Source organism: Neophocaena asiaeorientalis, unplaced genomic scaffold (assembly GCF_003031525.2).
Source record: "Neophocaena asiaeorientalis asiaeorientalis breed wild unplaced genomic scaffold, Neophocaena_asiaeorientalis_V1.1 scaffold398, whole genome shotgun sequence".
In the NCBI taxonomy this organism is placed as follows: Eukaryota; Metazoa; Chordata; class Mammalia; order Artiodactyla; family Phocoenidae; genus Neophocaena; species Neophocaena asiaeorientalis.
The window spans coordinates 2,662,415-2,685,641 of NW_020173416.1; the positions used below are offsets into that span (position 1 = coordinate 2,662,415).

Here is a 23,227-nt window from a genome sequence, read left to right on the forward strand (position 1 = left end):
AAGTTACCTGCATATATTTGACATGAGAGGAAAACTCTAAGGGAGAATTTAGAGAGAGTGGAAGACACAGTAGAGAACAGCATCCTAGGGGAATATTCCAATTAGGGAATGGGATCAAGATAAGGAACAATGAAGAAAAAAAGTAGTAGTTGGCAGGGCATCAAGAGAGAACAATCATGGAACACCAGGAAAGAGACAGTTTCAAGGTGGTGGGTGAGGAATGGCACTGATGTCAAATGATATAGACAGGTTAAGGAAGATAAATATCAGAGCAGGTTTTAGAGGTTAGGAGGTGAATAGTATACTCAGGAAAGCAGTCTCTGTACTAATGGGGGGCAATAATGAGACTTGGGAGTTTGAGGAGAAAGTGCAGAGTGAGGAAGGAAAGCCAGCATGTGCAGACCTCTCTTTCAACAAAGCTGGTAGTGGATAGGAGGTGAATATGCAGTAGCTCAAGGAGGCAAGAAGGTGTTTAAATATAGGTTCTCTTCTGATAGCGGTAATCTTTGTCTTTTTGGATGTGAAAGGAGGATGAGCCACTAGAGAGAAAATAATCAGAGAACATAGAAGACACAGGAAGTAATTTAGAAATCAAAGTTCTGAGGAAGGTGAGAAAAAGTGGGTCTAAAGGTACAAGTAAAGGAATTGTTCTTAGAAAGAAGTACCTTTTCCTTTTAGATTGGAAGAAAGGAGGATAGCTAAAGGAATGGGGAAATTTTCGAGGTAATGAGACGGGAAGAAGAGATCTCACCTAGTTCAGTTTGACAAATATATTTATTTTTTACCTTTACTTTTTTCCCATAAAGGTGGTTAGGTCATCTGCCAAGAGTACAAAATAGGGCTGCTACTGAGGTTTAAAGAGGGTATAGAGTGTATGAATGAACTATCATACTGGAACTGGAAGAATGTACTAGAAAATCAACAAGACAGTTACATCAGAATTACTGAACAACTTTAAGTGCCAGGTTGCCATTAAATGGCAGTAATTTGTAGTTGTTCAGGTAATCATAGTTCTATGAATTTTTTCAGTAATGTTTTTCTGCTTGGGAGCAAAAATGGAGAAAGTGGAGAATGGAGTCATTCACTTTGGGTATTACCACAGTAAGCAAAGGAATAGGTTAAAGGAGTGAAGCTATCTAAAGTGTTATGAAGGCAACTTTAAAGTGGTGAGTCATAGTCCTTAATCTGGACAAGAAGTATAGTGTGGCTAGAAGAAAGTAATGGACTATCTAACCTGATAGGTTTCAGAGATTGCCATTAAAAAGCTGGGGAAATGAAATTTAAGGAAGTGGGAAGCATTGTGGAATAGTGGAAAAAAGTCATTACAGCCAAAAGATTTAGGTGTGAAACCAGGCTTCATCACTTACACAACATATATAATGTTGGGTAAGTTGCTTTGTTTTTGAGCTTCAAGTTTCTCTTATGTAAAAAGAAGGATAATTATATTAACCTCATAGTGTTGCTTTAATCATAAAGCACATAGCGGTACTGGTCATAGTAGACACTCAACTTCTTATTCCTTCTCTTATTAGTGGGGACAGAGATTTTAAAGATTCTACTTTTATAATAACAGCTGCTTGTGGCAGCTCCCAAAGAACAGTATATGGACATTTTAGACAGACTTTATATATCTAAAGTTTAAACTTGTTTGTACAGACATCTGTTATTGAGAGTGGCCAAGAGATTTACAAAAGACAGAATAAAATAAGGAGAGGCATAGTGGAGATAAATACACTTAGTTCTGTGTATGTGTATGTGTGTGTGCGTGAGAGAGAGAGAGAGAGAGAGAGAGAGAGAGAAAGAGAGAGAGAAAGGGAGAGAGGAAGAGAGAGGGAGAGACAGGGAAGGAGGGGGTAGGAAGAATGAGAATGAATAGAAATGAATGAATGAGTTATGGAATATGGCAGAAGGTGACTGAAACTAGAAGAAAACTCACCATCTATGGAAGGAATATTTATTGCTAGTACTTTGGGTAACTAGATAACAAGCATACAATCTTGACTTCCTGAAGCTAATGGCAGCTGGCTGACTGATGTCCAGTTTAAAGACCTAAAATTCACCATCTACAGTTTCAAGGGAAACAATATATTTTATGGAATGGAGCTCATCTTGATGTTTCACTTTCTCTTATCTTCTACCTTGAATTCACTGGCAAATCCTGTTTGTTGATTTTACCTTCAAAATGTATCCTGGATCTGATTACTTCTCACCATCTCCACTACCATTCTAGTCCAAATCTCTTGCTGGAGTATTGCATATCCTTTCCTTTTTAAAATTTATTTTAATTTTTAATTTTAATTTAATTTTGTGTGTGTGTGTGTGTGTGTGTGTGTGTGTGTGTGTCAGGCAATTTTATCAGCATTGGTAATACAGTAGTGAACAAACAATACAAGTTTCAAAGAGGTACAGACAGTAACCACTGCATATCCTTTTAACTGGCCTCCCGGCTTTTCACTTTTTCTCTCCCATATGCCAAGCCATACATATAGAAGTCAGAGTGATCATTTAAAAATTTAAGCCATTTTATGTTCCATGCTATGTTTCGCTTCCTCAAAACTGTCCATTTAGAATAAAATGATCTTGTTTCTGTTACCTCTCCAAGCTCATCTCCTTTTACTTTTCTCCTTTCCCTCTATACTTCAGCCACATTGGCCTCCTTGCTGTTCCTCAAACTTGATAAGCATGTACTCCAGGGCTTTAGTGTTTGTTGTCCCCTCTGCTTGAAACACAGTTCTGTTCACGAGGCATATACCCTCAATGGCTTCAGATTTCCACTCTAATTTCCCCTCATCAGTGTGGCCTGATTAGCCTTTGTAAAACAGAGGACTCTACCTGTCTACCAGTCAGGTCCGGGACAAGAAAACCAAAACTCCTCTAGGTATTTCAAATGGAGGGGGTAGGAGAAGAGAGGATTTAATGCATGGGATTGGTTACAAATGTGTTGGCAGGGTTGGAGAAACAAAAGAAGAAACGTGTATTACTTAAGATCAGTAACTGCAGTCACCATCGTCCCCAGGGCTGTTGGAGGAAAGTGATGTTACTGAGTTGAGGAGATATACTCCTGCTACCTTCTTTCCACCTTCTAATACCATGTTAATGCATCTCAATGGCAAAACCTAACTGGACCACAGCTGGAAAGAGAGTCTGGGAAACTGCTTTCAGGCTTCCAGCTTTATTGTATAGGGGAGAGAACAAAAGGGCTGATGTGGAATAAGTTTCAATAGATAATACCTGGCATATACCTCTTCTGCTAGCATTCTGTATTATCTCACTCGGCTTTTTAAAAATTCATATCATTTACCACTATATGTTTGTTTATTGACTACCTGCCCCCCCCATCAGAATATAAATTCTGTAAGAGCAGAGGCTTTCTCTGTCCTGCTTGCTGCTGTATCTCCGGGAGTCAGAACACTGCCTGACATCAGTATGGTAGCATACTAAAAGGGGAGGGGTTGTGAGAGAAGACTGCCTCAGTGGAAAGGAGTATTTTGTCACTGACATTGTTTAGGATTGCCAGTGCATGGTGATAATAAAGAACAACATGACTTGTAGTTAGTTTTATTACTGTTTTCGAATTTTCTGCAGACAGTGCATTCTTTTATGTGAGGGTAAAGCCTTAATAAAACGCTTTCACCATGTCTAAGGACAAATTTGAACTTGGGTTAACTTTCTAGCTCAGTTCCTCTGGAAATTTGATAAAGAAAAATGTCAGCTTGTTAGCAGGCAACACTTCTATGGTAAAATGGTCTCTGATTAGTAACTTGCATATGGAATGGAAGAAATTACAGATGACCTATAAATCCCTAGTGGAAAGCCAAGCTTTGGGCTTCCATGAATGTGGTGACACTTGAAGCTGGGCATATCCCTTGTAGGGACTCTGGAAGTTGCCTAAGATTGTTATAAGAAATATTGATTCCTATGTAGGAGATGGTGCTTCTAAGTTGCTGGCTCCCATACTCCCCTAGTAGAATTCTTGTTCCCTTGCACTTAAATGTCACTTGAAGAACAAAGAGAACAGCTGTTGGGTGGCTGTGTGAACTGCTAAGATGACTGGTCCCACTGAAGAAAGCATGATGCTCCCCTGCTGGATGCTGAGTTTCCTGTTCAATATCTTTCTAAGTAAGCTGGTTCAAGGTACAGTATATTCATATATTGTTAAGTCTGATGTTTAGTTAAGAGAACCTCTGGTGAGCATTCCAGCGTGTAACAGATGCTTAATAAATATATATTGAACAAATACATGAGGTTGGAAATGTACGACCACAATCAAGTAATTACTGAATGGTATTCTATTACCTAAATTTTAACCTGCATAGTTTGTCAAAATCAACAAATGTCTACAACAGCTGGTCTGTGTTAGTTATTGTTTACAACTCTACCTTCCCAATTCTAAAAGAATTCCTTCATCCTGAATAAGATCATGTAGTCACAAAATACAGAGCAGGCTTTAAATATAGTATACATAGACATCTTGTATGGCATTCTTTGGGTTGGCTAAGGTTACTGTTTTGCTTAGCAATACACCACACTGGATTCAAGAGGTGGCGTATGTGAAGCCATACATATCAGGGGAAATCAGAACTAATACTTAAGGGGAGCTTGTGCTGTGACTGAATAAATTATAGACTTGTCACATTCATAGACAAATGTAATTTCTTTTGGCCTTTCTGAAATAAATGAGTACTTTTTTTTCCTTATTATTTTCTGGCTATCTGAGGATCTCAAGCCTCAGGAGAGATACTATGCATTATTTATCACTTTTATCTCTAGTTTCCAGTATAGTGTCTGGCATAGAGGTATTCAACAAACATTTGTTGAACTAAACTATATGGTGATAGAGAGTCATAATAATAGCTAACTTTGGATGGGAGTAGGGAGGAATGTCAAACTACATGGAACCAGAGATCATGGAACTTAGAAGCATCATTCCCTTGGAAAACCATGTTAAGTACAGCAGGCCAGAAAACGCAGGGGAATCTGTCAAAGCTTCTCTAAGGACAATCAAATCTATGGGGGCAGGGAACTAGGACTACAAAATCTTCTTTAGATTCTACCATGTATGTACCATCTCTATTCTCACCCCGTCACTTTTCCCTACTACTAGTAAATAGTTTTAATAAAGGGTATAAAAGATAGCTTAGGGGCTTCCCTGGTGGCACAGTGGTTGAGAGTCCGCCTGCCGATGCAGGGGACACAGGTTCGTGCCCCAGTCAGGGAAGGTCCCACATGCCATGGAGCGGCTAGGCCCGTGAGCCATGGCCACTGAGCCTGCGCGTCCAGAGCCTGTGCTCTGCAACAGGAGAGGCCACAACAGTGAGAGGCCCGCATACCGCAAAAAAAAAAAAAAGATAGCTTAAAAAATACTACCAATGTACTCTGGGGGATAACTGATAATATTAATCCAGGCCTACAAAGTCATTAGGAAGAACACAATAAATGTAGCTTAAACAAAGCTGCCTAATAACTAGTCGTCTGTTAGTTTGCTCATCGTACTTAGCTTTCTTAAACCCCATGAAGTCACTTAGATGCACAAAGCATATAAATAAATCTCAAATAAGAATAGATCATTAAGTCAACCAGTTTAACAGAAATTTCTTTCTGAGGCTGAACATAGTATCAGTTCGTCCTAGGGATATTAGAATCATCACTTTGTAGATCAATTAAAAAGAATGTTTATTTTGGGTCAGTCAATAGTTTTTGGGAATGACTAGTACACCTATACTGGGAAGTAAGCAAATCTAGAATTCTGATTTACCTCTCCATTAGCAAAACAAAACATTCTTTTCTTTTGCCTTTTCCAAAAGAGCTAGAACGGTAATAGACCCTTGAAAACATCCATCTCCAAGACTCTAGGAAATTAAAAATAATGGTAGCAACCTCTTTTTAGAAGTTAAAAGAGAAAAAAAAACCAAAATCCTGTTAATCTGTTTAAAAATAGTATAAGATCTAAAGGAATTACTTAAAAAAATCTCAATAGTTTGATTCTGCTTTTAGGCTTTGAATTTCCAGCGGATTCACTTTTCAATATTCCCAGTTTGACCTTACAGCTTCCAATTGAAGTTTTGTATAACTTAAGCATACAGGGAACAGGAAGTTTTTCAAGAGTTCTCATAAAAAGACTGACTAAATTCCCCTTCCTAAATCAGGGCTGAAATGACATTTTGACACATTCTGAATAGCATGCTACTAGAGATGCCATCTTTAGAGAAAAAAAAACCCTCTGATTTTCAAATCCTTCCTGGTGATTAAAGATCACATGGAATGTTTAGCAAGAAAAGGGGCTAGCCATGGTGTCCTAGTTCGTTGAATTATTTCCCACACAGAGGTGGCCCATCATCTCAGCAGCAGGGTATGCACAATTGATTGTCCCAACAGACTAAGTACTTGGTTTGCACAGTTGAATACCTACAGCTAGCAGTCAACATTCTTTGTTTATATGTACTGAGTGTGTGGAAGGTCATTGGTTGTAATATTTCATTTTAGTAAATGGAAGGGAACATTTCTTAATATGTAATTTCTAGTTCTTCCTTTTCATTTTCTGTACTTGAACTATTCTGAGGCCAATTTATTATTTCCTTGTTATAGAAATGTGGTAAGATCTATAATCCTTAATGTTCTATTTATAACACAGAACACAGAATGTCAGAAATACTTTCATCTGAAAGCCCCACTACCCACCATCTTTCCCCTGCTGTCACCCCCCTCCGCTTTTTTTCCTTACCTCATTCCCTGTTGACATGACTGCAACCACTGGAAACTTATTAACTTCAACCTCTGTGACACCTACAGTTGCCAGAAGACCAATCTCTGAGGGGCCCATGTGGGTTCCTTTGGCCAAAACACATTCCCCTCTTTTAATGTCATGGCCAATGGGTCTGAAAGTCAAAGCAGAACCATAAACAGTATGACTAAGAACAGTATTTTCTCAACTCAGGGGAAACTTTAGTGTTAAAGAAGGAGGACACTCAAGGCGGAAAAAGTGAAGAGATGAGGCAGGACCAGAATACTAAAACGAAGAGATTCTAAAAACTCTATGCTTTTTTAATTAAAAAAATTAAATCACATAACAGAAGACAGAAATAGATTTGTATCTATTGCTGTTAAACAGGAATATGTTACTTCATGTTTGAAAGTTATTTTATAAATTGTTTTGTATCACATTACAGTCCAAAACACCAATTGCAATCTTTCTCTGATGTAAGGCAAGCATTTATATGAAAATATCTAATGCCATGTCCACAGCTTGTTAGCTTTGTGGTGAGGAGAATAATGCTAATGAGGTTACAGTCATGGAGATAATTTCCATTTAGACCACTTAGGCTGGTCCAGTTCTGTGGCTGCATAGGTCCATTCACTCTTGGCCTGCCGCCACAGGAACTGGAGAAGTATAGCTTTGTTACAAAACGTTGAGCAAATTAGCATTAATAGAATCAGGGCAAACATATTCAATTGTAAGAAAAATCATTTGACAAATATACACTACTTATGGTAAGACAGTAGTCTCATCTTTGTATATAAGCAGTAGTACATTATTCCATTATTATTGGCAGTCAATAGAGGAGGGGCTTTCAGCTAATTATATAAATACTCAACTCTGAAAGTATCTGTGTTAATATCAAATTCTGGATTACCAAGGGGTAGGGATGGGTAATTCTGGATTATCTAGGAGGAGGATTAACTGTGGATTATGTAGGCTCATGACTTTGCCTCCTTCTCGTGTTGCTTTTGAATATTTCATTTGCCTTTACCAACTTTACAAAAAAGTAGGGAGGGCAGACATGGGATACAGAATTCAGAAAATTAATTTTGCTACTTGTTAAAAGCCCTGAAAGCTAATGGTTAACTGATTGAGCTGTGAATTTATAATAGCCATGCTCTCCTGAGTTCATGATCATGGCAGAAACAAAAGTTGGCTATACATTCTATATGTTATGAACTTACCTGATATCTTGGCCTGGCCGAGCTTGCACCAGAATTCGTACTTCAAGCTCCTCAGTGCCCTATAATAAGAGCAAATCATGTAATTTCAAACAGAACAATCTAACTGAATTTTGATCAATAGAATTTAGCTACTCAGATGCTTTCATCACCAGATAGGCCCAGAATATATAAAAATATAGAGGAACAGAAAAGCCTTTGCTAAACCCTTTGAACATGATGAATTTCTACCACACGTTCCTGAAAAATCAGCTTTGATGCCAAGGAATGAATGAATGAATAAATAAACAAACATTTTCACTGATTCTCATGCTTTTAAAAAATGTACCAATTCAAATACTGACTCTTACTTTGTAAGCAGCGTTCTTTAGGAAAAAAAAAAAAAGATGGCTACCCTAATAGATACAGTGAATATGCATGGAGATAACCTGTCTCTTCTAAATCATGGGTTCAATACTATGCCAAGGTTCCTTGCATATATACCTGCAGGTATTTCTGAAATACTTGCAGAAATTTCAGTGAAGGACTTATAGTTTATCTGGTAGTAGATTTCTATAAATTAATGGTGATCATCATTTTTACATTTATGGACTGTGAATAACATTGTGACACTGGAACTGTGTCTTGTCATCTGGCAGAGTCTGTGGAGGCATGTGTTCTGGATTTCAATGCTCTGCTGGCTTCACTGATGCCAATAAATCTGTTGGACAGTTTTAACAGCAGGGCAATGTGATCTGTGTGCCAAGAGTTGAATTTTATAAGACTTACTTGTGGGAAGGTGATTAAAGAGAAAATCCCCAAATGTCAAGAAAAGAGGGTGTGTCAGCATGGCCAAATTTTACTATATACCCAGCCGAGGAGAATATATATTTGTTATTAATTCTAACTTTAAAAACAGAAGATATCTTAAACTTCTCAAAACAAGTAAGATAGCCAGTCATTAAAGCATCAGTTGAAATTATTCTTTTATTAGTGACTGATCCTCTGGTTTCAATAACTGCCACTAGTTTCAGTGAGATAAAGGCCTACTTAGAACAGAGTCCTTTATTTTAGGCAATAGAGGGGGAACTGACATAAATTTAATGTTTCCAGACTGTAATTTGGCGGCACAGATTTTCCTGAATTATAGAAAACCAGAGCTGAAAGGATCATTTGGTTTAAATGCTTGGCTTAGTGTAATATTCAAGAACTTGCCCAAGTGTTCTTTGTTAAATTCTTCTCTATTAAGATCTCCTTCACATTTTATCAGAAGCTAGTCTTGATGAACAAGTTTCTCAGCTAGATGATAAGTCAACAGTTAATATCTCTGCTCTTCTATCTTGAGGTAGTTTCTTTCCTTGCTTGCATATGAAATTTCTTGGCTCAAATGTGGCTCAAATTCTGCTGTAATCACAGTAATGATCATAAAAACATCTACTATAACAAAAGGTTTTCAAGCCTAAGGCAGTTCCTTATTTACTATACACTACAATGTAAGGTTCTAACATAACCAAAAAAATTGGGCTAATCTCATAAACATTGCAGAAAATAGGCATGACTTATAATACCACGATAGGAATGGAGCCATAAGACCTGGTAATGACATACATCATCAGATTCCCTGATCAGTTCAGTATCTTCCACTTGTACTACTGCATCAGCACCACAGGGGATTGGAGCACCTGTTGTAACCCGCATGACTTGTCCTGGCATTACTGTCTGAGTCGGCTGGAAATACAAACATGCAAGAAAGAGTTGATTTACTTTACTGCTGCAAAGGAAAAGTCTGAAGGAGATGTGACAGTTTTTGAAACAAACCATAAAAGGAAAATCTTACAGTCTTATTCATTTTGGGAAAATGTAATAAAAGTCACAAACAAATATACTTACACCAAAGAGGCTTTCGTTTGACTTAATTAGATGTCTTTTTTGGTGCCCTGCTTTCCTTTTGAAGAACTACCACTTATATTTGCCACTACTGTCTCTCACTCATTGTGAATTTTCTTAATATATGTAAAGTGATTTTACAGTCTTTAAAAAAATACCATGTAATATGATTTTATGAATGACAATTATGAAAAACCATCATGTTGATCATTTACTGAAGTTCTGATGTTTGAGAAATGTAGTATTTTATTAACCAACGTTTTAGTTAAATAAAGGCAAGCCAGAAAAATTATTTTAATTATTACTCTTGAAAATCTTTATAAAATATATTAGTTCACCTTGCAACTAATAATAAAAGTCTAACAAATGTAAATAAATCATTTAAAAATGATTCCAGTGTCTGTAATGATTTGGGTTAAATATTATATCCAAGATTTTTATTGTTTGAGCTCTCATATGAATGGTATGGGAGACTGACTTCAGGACCTACCTTGCACACTTCCTCCCAGCACAGGAAAAATCATATTTCTGTCAGCTCCATCTAATAGATTTGATCTGGCCTCAGAAGAGTCACTTGTCATGGGTCATGATTTAGGTCAGATTTGGGAAAAGGAATGCTTTAAATTTCCCCAAAAAGAAAATTCTGAGATAACATTAATTCCCCAATAAAAATGATATCTTTCCAAAGACATCTGCTTCTTAGGCATTTAAAATTTTAGGTTACAACACGTAAATATTCTTAACACTACTGAACTGTACACTTAAAAATGGTTAAGATGGTACTTTTTATGTTATACATTTTTTACCACATTAAAAAATATTAGGGCATGATTAAGGAAAAATACCCTTCCACTAGATGTACAATCAAAGTAAAACTGGAAATTTATTTGTTAGAAAAGCCTTAAAAAGCTTATTTCCATAATGCTATTGCTGTAAACAATACCATCAATAGCTAATATTTACTGAATACTCAATCTATGCTAGGCAGTGTTAGGTGCATTATTATATTCCAGAATATAAGCCTTATAAAGACAGAAATTTTCATTTTCTGTTTGCCTCTCTAGATCGCATCGTCATTTTCCTGTGCTGTGGCCCATAAGGCCAACCTCTATGGACTGTTTCAACCAGGTTCCCATCACTCTGGCTTCTGGTTAGGTTCAGCCAATGGGAGGGGCCAACAAGAGATCAGAGGGTAGGAGAGAGAGAGAAGTACAATTTTTATTCCCCTTGCCCTTTCCCTGCTGGGCTGCAGTTTGGTGATGGGTATGCCATTTCTACTACTGACGCCACAGCTCCTATTAGGTGGACCTCTCCCATAGCTATCAATCTCCCAGGTCTAGGTACTACTCTCTCCCTTTGCCCCTTCAAACCTAGAGGAGGTAATGAAATCTCCCTGTTGCTAGTACCTGAGTGCTTCACATTCCTTTGTTAGTTTCCCCTAATCCTGTCTATATCTTGGGTAGAGTCATTTCATTAATCTTTAATCACCCTCTTTCCAGACACATTTATTGCTCTATCATCCCAAAGCCTAGAAAGTGTCTGGCACAAAGTTGGTAGTCAATAAATACTTCCAGAATGAATGAATAAGTATGCATGGTCTCATTACCACAACAACTACATGAACCATGTAATCCTTCTTGGCTTACAACTCCGGTGTTCTCACTGATTTTCTCCCACAAGTCACTGGAGAAAGGTTCTTGGGATCAAATCTGGCATTGAACTACATACTTTATATCCCCTTATCATGTTATTTGACAAAAAGACACTTCAGGGCTTCCCTGGTGGTGCAGTGGTTGAGAGTCCGCCTGCCGATGCAGGGGACACGAGTTCGTGCCCCGGTCCGGGAAGGTCCCACATGCCGCGGAGCGGCTGGGCCCGTGAGCCATGGCCGCTGAGCCTGCGCGTCCGGAGCCTGTGCTCCGCAATGGGAGAAGCCGCGAGAGTAAGAGGCCCGCGTACCGCAATAAAAACAAAACAAAACAAAACAAAACACATTTCAGGCTTATTTGGAATTGTTACATTCTACTGTAATTTTCTACCAAGATAATGCATAGAATTAAAAAAAAAAGCCTAGGGCCCAATGCATTAATTTTTTTTAATTTTTAGTTTTGGCTGCATTGAGTCTTTGTTGCGGTTCGTGGGCTTCTCATTGCAGTGGCTTCTCTTGTGGAGCACGGGCTCTAGGCACGTAGGCTTCAGTAGTTGCAGCACGCGGGCTCAGTAGTTGTGGCTAGCAGGCTCTAGAGTGCAGGCTCAGTAGTTGTGGGGCGCGGGCTTAGTTGCTCTGCGGCATGTGGCATCTCCTTGGACCAGGGCTCGAACCCGTGTCCCCTGCATTGGCAGGTGGATTCTTAAGCACTGCACTACTGGGGAAGTCCTCAATGCATTAATTTTTTTTCAACCCCAGATACTACTTATTATCTGGTGCATCTCTTAATTCACTAAACATGACCATTTTGCAGTGCAGTGATTTTTGATGAAAAGCATTAATGTTTTGATATATGTGTTTTTTAGTAGAGGTGCTAATGTCAAAACTATCTTCTGAGACTGTGCAATAAAAATATTTAATGTAGGTCTAAAGAAGTCCTTTTTATCCCCTGAAAGTGCCTTTCTGGCTAAGGCAGAAAGTGATTCCCAAAGTGAGTTTCAGGGTAGTTGCTTCTTAAGCTGATGTGTGTTAGCCTGGAGCCCTCCCTCAATTTAGTCTGATTCAATGAACCATATTATGTAAATTTACTTCAAGCTTTACTGTGGCTATACCTGTAATTTTCTCTGCTTCTTGGCTTAAACCAACTTTAAAGAAGTGTTTCTGTGTGGCTGCTAAATAAAAAATTTGGCTCCTCTCCAAAACCAGTACTTCTAAATGGTAGGTGAAGGATTCCCACCAGCTCACTTATATTAAATCTAATGTAAAAGATATTACTGGATATATAAAGACATTTATATATCTACTTAGAGTAGACATATAACCTGCAATTGAATTGAATCAACTGGAAAAACTCTAGCAATAAATAAAGTACTTCCTTTAGATTGTTAAGACTACCAACTCTTTTTTTAATTTTTATTGATATAGGTACCTTATATACTTTACAGAAAGTAAAAACTATAAAAATCTTGATTTTTCCTTAATAGAGATATTGAGTTGGATTTTTTGAACTTTGTCCAATGATAGCACTTCATAATTACACAACTGAAACTGTCCAATGTTAACCAATAGGACCAAACTATAAGTGATTTAAGGTTAAGTATTTTCGTACACCAATAAACCATGTTGTAAATAACTGTCTCAGTGTATGCAATGGTCCCCTAGTGCTCAAGTGTATTTACTTTCAATAAGTGAGCAATTTGGCTCTTGCAAGATCCCTGAGATTGCTGTAAAGAGTGTATGTGTATGATACATCAGTTATAGATAAAGTACATCACAGGTAACTTGAGGAAAAACCCTGTTTTCTTATATAGTTTTGACCTTTTTTCCCATCAAAATTTTATGAAAACTTACAAGAAGTTGGCAATTTTTTAATTTCACAACTTTTCTTGTGCTCCTTGTTATCAGTTGGAAGTCTTAACTAGTAAATAAAGTTTAGGGGTCCATAAGGCTCTTAACAATCTGCTACCTATGCCTAAGTATTCTAGGCAGTAACTACCACAAACGATTTGCAATTTCCTAATACCATGCAATTTTTCAAACACCACTGGGTCTTGACTTATACTGTTCTTTCTGCTTGGAATGTTCCTTTTTCATTTCTGTTTCTGTTTTTGTAAAACTCTCTTAGGCCCAGCTCCAATGTCATCTGCCTAGCCCTTCTAGGACAAAATGCTCAACCTCTCTATTGTGCTCCATAGCACATGACTGAGAGCATTAGTTTAACACTTAATATATTGTATTATATTTAGTTGTTTATACTCTGTCTCCTCCACTATATGTAAACTGTTAAGAGTAGTAATCATGTATTAATCTATTTTATATTCCTAGAACCTAGCACAGTGCTTCTTGGTACAAACAGTAGGTATGTTTGATAAATATTGGATAGACTCAGTTGAAGATCAGAGAAGTACTCCTTGAATAATTGATATTTTGGGGCTTTGTTAAAAAAAAATGGATGCTTCATATGTCCATTGCTGATGGATACACATACCAAGAGGTCAAGTAAGTTATGAGGTCATAATGCAAGTTATTTATAAAAAAGCGACATAGGTCTAGTTGTTCTTTTTGTCAGGAGAACAGTCATGAAGAGCAAAACCAGCCTGTGCACAGCATGGACAGGATCTAATTACTACAGTGTCAGGCTTAGCTTCAGAGACCTGTACACAGTACTCCTCAATGCTTGGATGTAGAGGTGAGGCAGCTAGGGTTACCACCATTGGCACCATCCTTCTCCTATATACTTCCTCAACCCCTCTCTATTTTTAGCACATATGGGAGTACATGCTAAGGCGTGGGATATAGCTTTTGCTCAAACTGCCCTATTTATTTATTTATTTCCTCCTTTATTTTATTTATTTATTTATTTTTTGCAGTACGCGGGCCTCTCACTGTTGTGCCCTCTCCCATTGCAGAGCACAGGCTCCGGATGCGCAGGCTCAGCGGCCATGGCTCACGGGCCCAGCCGCTCCGCGGCATGTGGGATCTTCCCAGACCGGGTCACGAACCTGCGTCTCCTGCATCGGCAGGCGGACTCTCAACCACTGCGCCACCAGGGAAGCCCCCCCTCCTTTATTTTTATATAATCCTTATGAGTGTTTGGTGGTAGCAGAAGAGAAAAGTGCGTTGGTTTTCCCTTTGCCTCTAGTCAATAAGGAAGGTGCCCTTTTAACCAACTTTCAAAACTCACTGGATTAACATATGCTCTCTATTTCCTATTGAACGTAATGATGCCTACAGACACTTGTTTGAAACTGTTAGACTCTTCTCTTGTACACCTAAGATTCAACCGAGTTTGCTCCCAAACTTGTTTGTGGCAATAGTTGCTACTGAATTAAGTTATTTAAATAAATATTACACAAACCAATGATATATGAGTGTAAAAGGAGTTATTTTTTTCCTATAAAAATTAAGTTAAACCTTTGGAAAAACTCATTTAAAAAAGGCTGCTAAAAAGAACTGATGTCAAATTAGGTATGGGTGAAGCAACTGTAAAAAAAATTATAAAAATATAATAAAAATCTAGAAGGATTCTATACTTAGATACTTTGCAAAGGCCTTAAATTTTTTTCCACTTTAAAGAAACTAAAACTTGAAATCACATATAATGCCTTTTGGGTATAAGAGAAGTTCAAATAGCAGATACTTATTATAAGAAAAGCCTTAGGGCTTCCCTGGTGGCGCAGTGGTTGAGAGTCCACCTGCCAATGCAGAGGACGCGGGTTCGTGCCCCGGTCCGGGAAGATCCTACATGCCGCGGAGCGACTGGGCCCGTGAGCCATGGCCGCTGAGCCTGCGCGTACGGAGCCTGGGCTCCGCAACGGGAGAGGCCACAACAGTGAGAGGCCCGCGTACTGCAAAAAAAAAAAAAAAAGCCTAGCTCTCCATCAAATTACTGACAAATAAATGTTCATTTATTTAAGTTACATTTACATTTATTTTAAAAGTAAAAGATAATTTCCCACTTGTAACTTATTTCCAATTAAATGACCAATTACTGGTATCCAAAGCATTAATTAAGAGGACTTCTGTTGTACTTCGACCATGGCCCATCAGTGCTTCGTTTCTATTAAGAAATACCTGTTCTCTGGTTAGCTCCCTGATGAGAAAAATTAATCAAAATGATTAGCTAGACAGATTAAATAATCTGCTTCTTCTAAATTTCCCTGTATGTAACACGAGTCGGGGAAAACTCTGCAAAGACCACTTAGAAATTTTAGCTCTATTCAAACATTAATGTTTATACCAGAAGAAAGATTCATCCAATCACAGGGCTGGAAAATGCTTGTGCGGCATGTCATCTGAGACATACCAGTAACATCATGCTATATTAATAGATGCAGATTCTTTCAGTTAAGAAATAATTCATTTGGTTCTTTCTCATGGGAACCATCATGGCATGTCATCTGAGACATACCAGTAACATCATGCTGTATATTAACAGATGCAGATTCTTTCAGTTAAGAAATAATTCATTTGGTTCTTTCTCATGGGAACCATCCTTTCATCTCTTTGATAACCTGTCTAATCCTTCTCTAAGATTTCCATTACAACAATGGCAGAAGTCTAGAATTAGAAGCCCAAAGTCCATGAAACTAAAATCTTTAGGGCCTTTCAGGCTTATGAATCTCACCTGTTCACCAGCTTGGGATTCCCCAATGATGAAACGATCTCCTGGGCCATCGGCAGCTGTGAGATGAACAGAACCAAGAACAATCATCAGAATGGACCTATAGCAAAGAATAAGAACCTAGTGTTGGAATTCTAAAACTTGACTCAAATGATCAGATAAGGCTTCAGGAAAGTGGAATACTTTTCTGATCTCCTAGTTTAGAAAAGGGCTTTGTTATTACTAGTTTGATCTTCGGTATCCACAACTCACAAGAACCAACAGAAGTGGTCCAGATTGTGCCTTTTCTTGGTGTCTCTGGAGATAGTTTTCTTGTTGTTCCATAATTTCCACTCTTGCACTTTTTAATAGGAAGTTCTTTTAGCCTATCGTCCTAAATAAATGGGTATGTATGTGTTATATGTGTGTACACACTCATGGAGACATATGTATGAAGTAGCAAGTGAAGTAGGAAGAACATATATTCTTTTCTTCATTTGACACTTGAAGGAAATGAGTTACAGAATGAAGAAACTCAGGTAGAAAAAGGTAGAAAAGGTTCAGTACCTTTAACAAGTGGTAGAGCTAGGACTAAAACCCCAGTCTCTGAATTTCCAATACAGTATTTTTTTTTTTATGATGCATCAAAATTCTGTTTCTAAATCAAAATACACAGGCAGTGCTGCATCACAATTCCCATTGACTGTTTATTTTTAATTGGAAGAAACACTTTCAGACTTGAGACGGAAAAGACTTCTCATCCAATTTTTTCTATATACAGTATAGTAATGGCTGGATGAAAAAATATTCCTGGAGATAAATGTATTCAAAAGAGTTTTCTTCACATACCACTGGATTTCAGACCAATACTATTGGCAAGGCAATGCATACCTAATGAGTTTCATGATCGTGACCATTATCTCCTTGTAATCAGCATACAGCAAGGGTTTGGGGGCACATACACAGCAAAGATAACACTATTTATATGAATATTTTAATCATATTTGCAGTCACGTTGATAAATAATTAAAAGTATTTTCCCTCTTTTAGAGAGGATATATAAAATTTATTGTTTCTTGGACTTTCCTGGTGGCGCAATGGTTAAGAATCCACCTGCCAATGTAGGGGATGCAGGTTCGAGCCCTGGTCCAGGAAGAGCCCACATACTGTGGAGCGGCTAAGCCCAGTGCGCCATAACTACTGAGTCTGTGCTCTGGAGCCCGTGAGCCACAACTACTGAAGCCCGTGAGCCACAACTACTGAAGCCCGCGCGCCTAGAGCCTGTGCTCGGCAACAAGAGAAGCTACTGCAATGAGGAGCCTATGCACCGCAAGGAAGAGTAGCCCCCACTCGTTGCAACTAGAGAAAAGCCCACACACAGCAACAAAGACCCAAAGCAGCCAAAAATAAATAAATAAATAAATAAATTTAAAAAAGAAAGAAAGCCAGATATAAGGGAATCCATGTAGCCTGATTACATTTATTTTTTTAAAAAATTATTGTTTCTTTATGTGACTACAAAGTAGTATTTTTTCTGAAGCCTTATATATACAATACTGTTTATAATAAGTCACTATTTTGCACAGCTGGCTTTGGTTAACCTGATGTGAAGAGGAACAAAAATTAACATTGGGTGTCTTCTACTTACTAGATGTTGTATCTTGTGCTTTTTAGACATTGTCTCAGTTAATAAACTCTTGGCTTTCTGGTGTTTTTTTGGAATGCTGTTGTATTTTCAGTGTTCACTTGTAAGAAAGAGAATACTGTAGTTTTCCTGCAATGGTATTCTTATGCTGCTTTCATGGGTTCTTTTTTCTTTCCTCTTTTTTTTTTTAATGAAACAACTTAAAACAGACATAGAAATCACTGCTTCAACAGTTATCAACATTTTACCAATTTTGTTTCATCTGCCCCCACACTTATTTTTGCAGTATTTTAAAGTTAATCATAATTTTCTTACTGTAGAAAATTAAAAAGTCCATTATCTTTCAGAGTTCTGTACTAACTGCATCTCAAAACTGAATAAACTTAGTTTTGATTATTTCTCTGCTAGAGATATTACCAGCTTTCCACCTCCCATAAGCAACCTAGATGTCTTCTCTTTTTACTTGCTCAAGGGAAAATTAGCATGGTTTTAGAGTAAAAGCTGAATCTGAATCCTGGTTCTGCCTATTATTAGCCTCAGGACTTTCAGCAAATTACTAAAACTTTCTCTAACCTTCCGTTTGCTTGTTGATAAAAATGGGAATAACCATACTTTAAAAATAATACCTTTTAAGGCTTTTTATTCCTTTCATTCATTCACTAAATTTCTACTGAGGTCTTCTGTGCTCTTAGTGTTATATTAGATGCTGGGACAGAGTAGAGAGTAAAACTAGATATTGTTTCTATTCTAATGCAGTGTCAGTCTGTTGCAATGTTTTTCAAACTCTAGATCACAAACAGAGGTGGGCTGTAAAATCATCTTGTAAAGAAAAAGAACAGAAAATATATCTCGTCACACATGGTAAAGGTGAAAATTGTGTCAAGAAACTTATTTTTGTTTATATATATGCATGCATATATATTTATATGCATTGTATATGTTATATATGTATGTGTATATCATTGGTTTGTGATGTCTAATGTATTAATGTGTGTCTTTCTATGGGTGTGGTGAAAACAAAACTCTTAAAGCCACCGATGTGAGGGAGATAGATATTAATCAAAGTCACATTAACAAACATATAAATTTGTATATAAATACAAATTAAGAAAACCATTCTAAAGGAAAGGAACACGGTTTTATGAGAGCATACATTGAAAGTACCTGAACTACACTGGAGGGTCAGGGAAAGACACCCTGATAAAAGCATTTATGATTTGAATATGAAGGATGAGGAAGAGCTAAGTAGGCAAAAATATATGGGGATGGGGCAGAGGGAGAGGGAAAAGGAGAGGGAGAGATGGGGTGGGGGGAAGAGGGAGAGATGGGGAGAGAGGGAGAGATGGGGAGAGAGGGAGAGATGGAGGGAGAGGGAGAGAGACAGAGAGGAAATGAAAATGCTTCATCTATAGATATTCACCTAAAGAAAACAGTATGTGTAAAGGCTCTGGTTCACGTCCTCCCTCTATCCTATAGTCTAGCTACTCTCAGGAGTACCTGAGAATACCAAGATGACTCATATTTCAGCTCCATAACATATGCTACTCTCACTGCTTGGAGTGTCCTTTTCTTCTCCCTGCCTTCTGGTTAAAGACTTCTTAGCTTTTAAGACTCAGCTCAAGTGTCACCTTCTCTAGGAAGTCATATCTGACTTCCTTTCCCTCAAGAGTCACCTACTTCTTCTTTTGTTTCCACAGTGTATTCCTGAAATAACTCTAATTACGACTTCCTAATGTATTTGTAACCATTTGCTTACCTGTCTCAGGGAAATTCCTAGTACCTGCCGAATAACAGGTATTCAATAAATGTTCAACATACGAAGTATTCGGAAGTCCAAGAAACGAATGAGTGTGCCTCCTAAGAATCTTTGTAGAAAGATGCATGCATGAATGAACAATAAATAATATTTTCCACTGCAAAATGCTGTATTTTGAATGCCTTCCATTTTCTGCTGGCTCGTGTATATTGTTTTCTTCAAAATACGAGTCAACATTCACCAGCTTTAGAATGTTCAGAAAGACTGCTCTGCTTAATTCTATATAACTTAGATTATGTCTAGCATAGTGCCTAGTTCATCACTGATGCTCAGTAAATATTTGATAAAACAAAGAAATCAATTTGGCACTTCCATAATACTTAGGTGGGAAGTTTGTAAACTGTCTTATACACATTAGTATTGGGCTTTGTAAATTTTCTTAAATAATTTTATAAATGTGTGGTAGGTAGGGATCACTTCCTTTATTTCTTTTTTGAAACCCTCTGCTCTCAGTCTTCCTCTTGTCTCCTGTTCCCCACACATGCAAATATACATACACTCAAAATGCTCATATCAGTGTTCTGTACGAATGCTCCAAACAAATGTCATTATATAATGAGTGGCTAGGGATAATCCGGGGCAAGGTTGATATAGAGTGTCAGGGAGGCCAACAACTGAAAGAGCCTTTAAGTGATTCTAAGAAGCAAGATGCTTTGTTGCCAAGGAAGGTACACTGACTGGGGAGAGAAGATATCTCACTTTAACTGTGTTCTCCACTTTGCCCTGAAAATTTCCACCTGGGAAACATGCTAGATAAGGAAGGCTCAGTCAACCAACATTACAGAAAGTCCCAGGTATAACGGAGGAGTCATTTTTACCATTTCCCTTATAACAGTGCTTCTCAACCCTTAATGTGCATAGAAATCACCTGGAGATCTTAAAATACAGATTCTGATTCAGTAGGTCTGGGACAGGCCCTGAGGTTCTACATTTCTAACAAGCTGATGCTCATGCAGCTGGTTCTTGGACTACCCTTTCTGAGGAGCACAGCACTGTAAGATTGAACGGAATACAGACAAATTCAGACGAAGAGAAAACTTAAGAAATAAAAAATTAGTGAACTACAACAGAAGTCCTGATTTTACATCAACACCAAGGCTAACTATTTATTATAAAGACAGAAAAGTAACGATCAATCTACCTAACTTACTGATATTTATTTTAAAACATCTATTAAACAGACAGGTAAAAGAAAAGTTGCCATTTTCAAGATGAATTCTACCAGCTTGGGTGGGAGGGGGCAGAAGTGGAGGTACAGTGGCAGATGAAGCTAAAGCTTGGAAAGAACTTAAGTAAGCCACAGTACGCCATTAGAAAAGATGGATGGATTCCAAGGATTTCTGTAAAGGCTTAGACTCTTTCCCCCCACTAATTCTGGCATTTCTATTAATAAGTTTTCTTTTCTGTTTTGTAACTGTAGAATTTAATTTGAAGGAAGAGATAAAAGCAATATAAACCAAATCCTAACAGCAAATGCACTGTATAATGCTTAATGCTAGACCCTGAAACTGCTCCCACTTCCACCTTTTTAATGTCCAGAAAACACTTTTAGTCTTTATTTGAAGATTTCTGATTATATCATTTGATATAAAATTGATACCATTAGATAACTATTCATTGTGTCAATGTATAGAAAATGATCATCCTCAAGCCATTTGCCCTAGAATTATCCCTCATTTTCATTTTCCAGCCATGTGGGAGCTCTCTTTAAATCTCTTGAAATCCTTTATAGCTATTCACTTATTTTCAATAACAAAAGCCTCATCGTTTCCATGTTAGGACTGAATAAACAGAGGTCATAGATAGCATAACTTTCAGAGGTCCTAGGCACCTCTATTCTTCAATAGAGGAATAAGGCAGAAGGACTAATATTCTGTTTATCTCTAATTATAGAACCAAACTGTCTAAGACTGGGTGATAGGCAACAGGGTAATAGTATTGATATTTATGTGTATACTAAAATTAACATTGTAGAACGAGTTTGGAGTGGTGGCAAGGGTAGGTGACAAGACTAGCACAACAGGATTAATACTTGCTGCAGTTATACTGAGGGATTAAATCAGGTGAGTTGTTTGGAATTTTAAATCTGCTGCCTGGAAAGCAGGGAGCAAGGAGTAGAACAGATGAATGAGAAGGCATTTTATATTCTTTACCATCATCTTCCAGGAGAAAAATGCCCACATATTGTTAGTATTGGGAAAAGATATATTACTTCCTTAAATACATTATTTTAAGCTTTTGGGGATTAACTTAAATTAATTATTCAAAATTATCTCTCTGCTCACATGAGTAATACTCCTATATCATAAGGCTTTCTTTTTCATCCAAAGTGTCCTACAGTGGAAGGCCACTGGCTGTCAAATGAGTTGGAAAACCAGCTATGGCCAAACAGGATTTAAATGGACAAAACAGAAACTCTAAAACATTACTTTTGTAACAGAATAAGAACTAGCGCAAAATCAAAAAGGTTATACCGAATTTTAGTATGCATTTTAACACACTGGAAGGAAGTACAACAAAATGTTAATAGTAGCTAGACAGTGAGATAATGGGTTAAAATGTTCTTTTTGATTTTCTGTATTTTCCATAAGCATGTATTTAATCAGAATGTATAAAAGAAAAAGCTTTAATATTTACTTAACCTAAATGGCAAGGATTTCTCTTAATATAATTTTCCAGAATTGTTTGTTGCACATGGTTCTCAAAATAATTACTGGCTTGTTTATAATTTTCCCTTTTCTTAAATAATCCCCAAACTAATTCTGAAGTGATAAGCCTTTCAAATTGAACATTTTCAAGAGAGTGAATTTGGTATGCTGAGATATTTTTACCTTTATTAACATCTAAGAAGCAATTGTGAGACAATGGGCACCCACATCTCTATAGGAGCGTGTGAATGCATCAGGAAGATGGTTGGCTTAATCAGTGTGAAGGGAGAAATAACTCCTCAAAAATACGAATAAAACTATTGTATTGCTTCTAACGGGTAAATGCTACTTTCATTTTCTTTTCTCTTCTTTCATCATTCAAATTCATTCCCTCCTGAATGTAGTTTTAGGTTTATTAGTTTACATCATCATCACTTGATTCCTATCTTCTTTATACTCTATTCTTTATTTTTTAAAAGCAGTTCCTATTTCTTTAGCTATTTGTTACTGTCTTGATTTTTCAACCCACATACCTTAAAGCAAGTGATCCTCCAACTGGTTTGGAGTTTTATCCCACATGTTTCTGAAGGATACTGGCTAATGCTTAGTGATCCAGAGCAAGTTAGCAACCTCTTTACACCTAGAGGGTTAGCAATGCTCACAGGTGCCACTGGTTATTACTGGAAGGCCTAAGGCAAAGGCAGAGGAGAAGAAAAACAAGGAGAATAAAGGGAGTGGGGAGAAAGGAGTGGGAGTAAAGGAAGAAGGGGTGGAGAGAAGAAGGTATACAAAGTAGAGAGGTAGAGAGCCACAACAATAGCCTCAAGGATATTCTTTACCAAAACACTGCCTGGGGTTGGTATTATAATACAGAAAAGACTAAGACCATGCCTTTTTGTTCACTGATGACTTCTGCTGCCTTAATTATGTTGATCATAATTAACCAGTCATTCCTACTTTGAAATTTAACCATATCCATGATGGTTATCTGTTATGTGTTATGTCTCTGTTATACATTCCATATCTTAGAGAACTAGCAATGTTTCACAGGAAAGAAATAATG

At 37.5% G+C, this 23,227-nt stretch overlaps 1 protein-coding gene across 2 annotated transcripts in view; it reads right to left on the minus strand.

Annotated features, from left to right (window-relative positions):
- GPHN (gephyrin) overlaps nt 1–23,227 on the minus strand; it is a 601,186-nt gene that overhangs the window by 79,842 nt on the left and 498,117 nt on the right. For both annotated transcript variants that reach the window (XM_024747262.1, XM_024747261.1), the window contains 4 exons: nt 16,080–16,135; nt 9,526–9,645; nt 7,942–8,000; nt 6,722–6,875 (listed from right to left, as the gene is read on the minus strand). In XM_024747262.1, the coding sequence (XP_024603030.1) occupies nt 6,722–6,875; nt 7,942–8,000; nt 9,526–9,645; nt 16,080–16,135 (389 nt within the window). The remainder of the gene's footprint in view (nt 1–6,721; nt 6,876–7,941; nt 8,001–9,525; nt 9,646–16,079; nt 16,136–23,227) is intronic.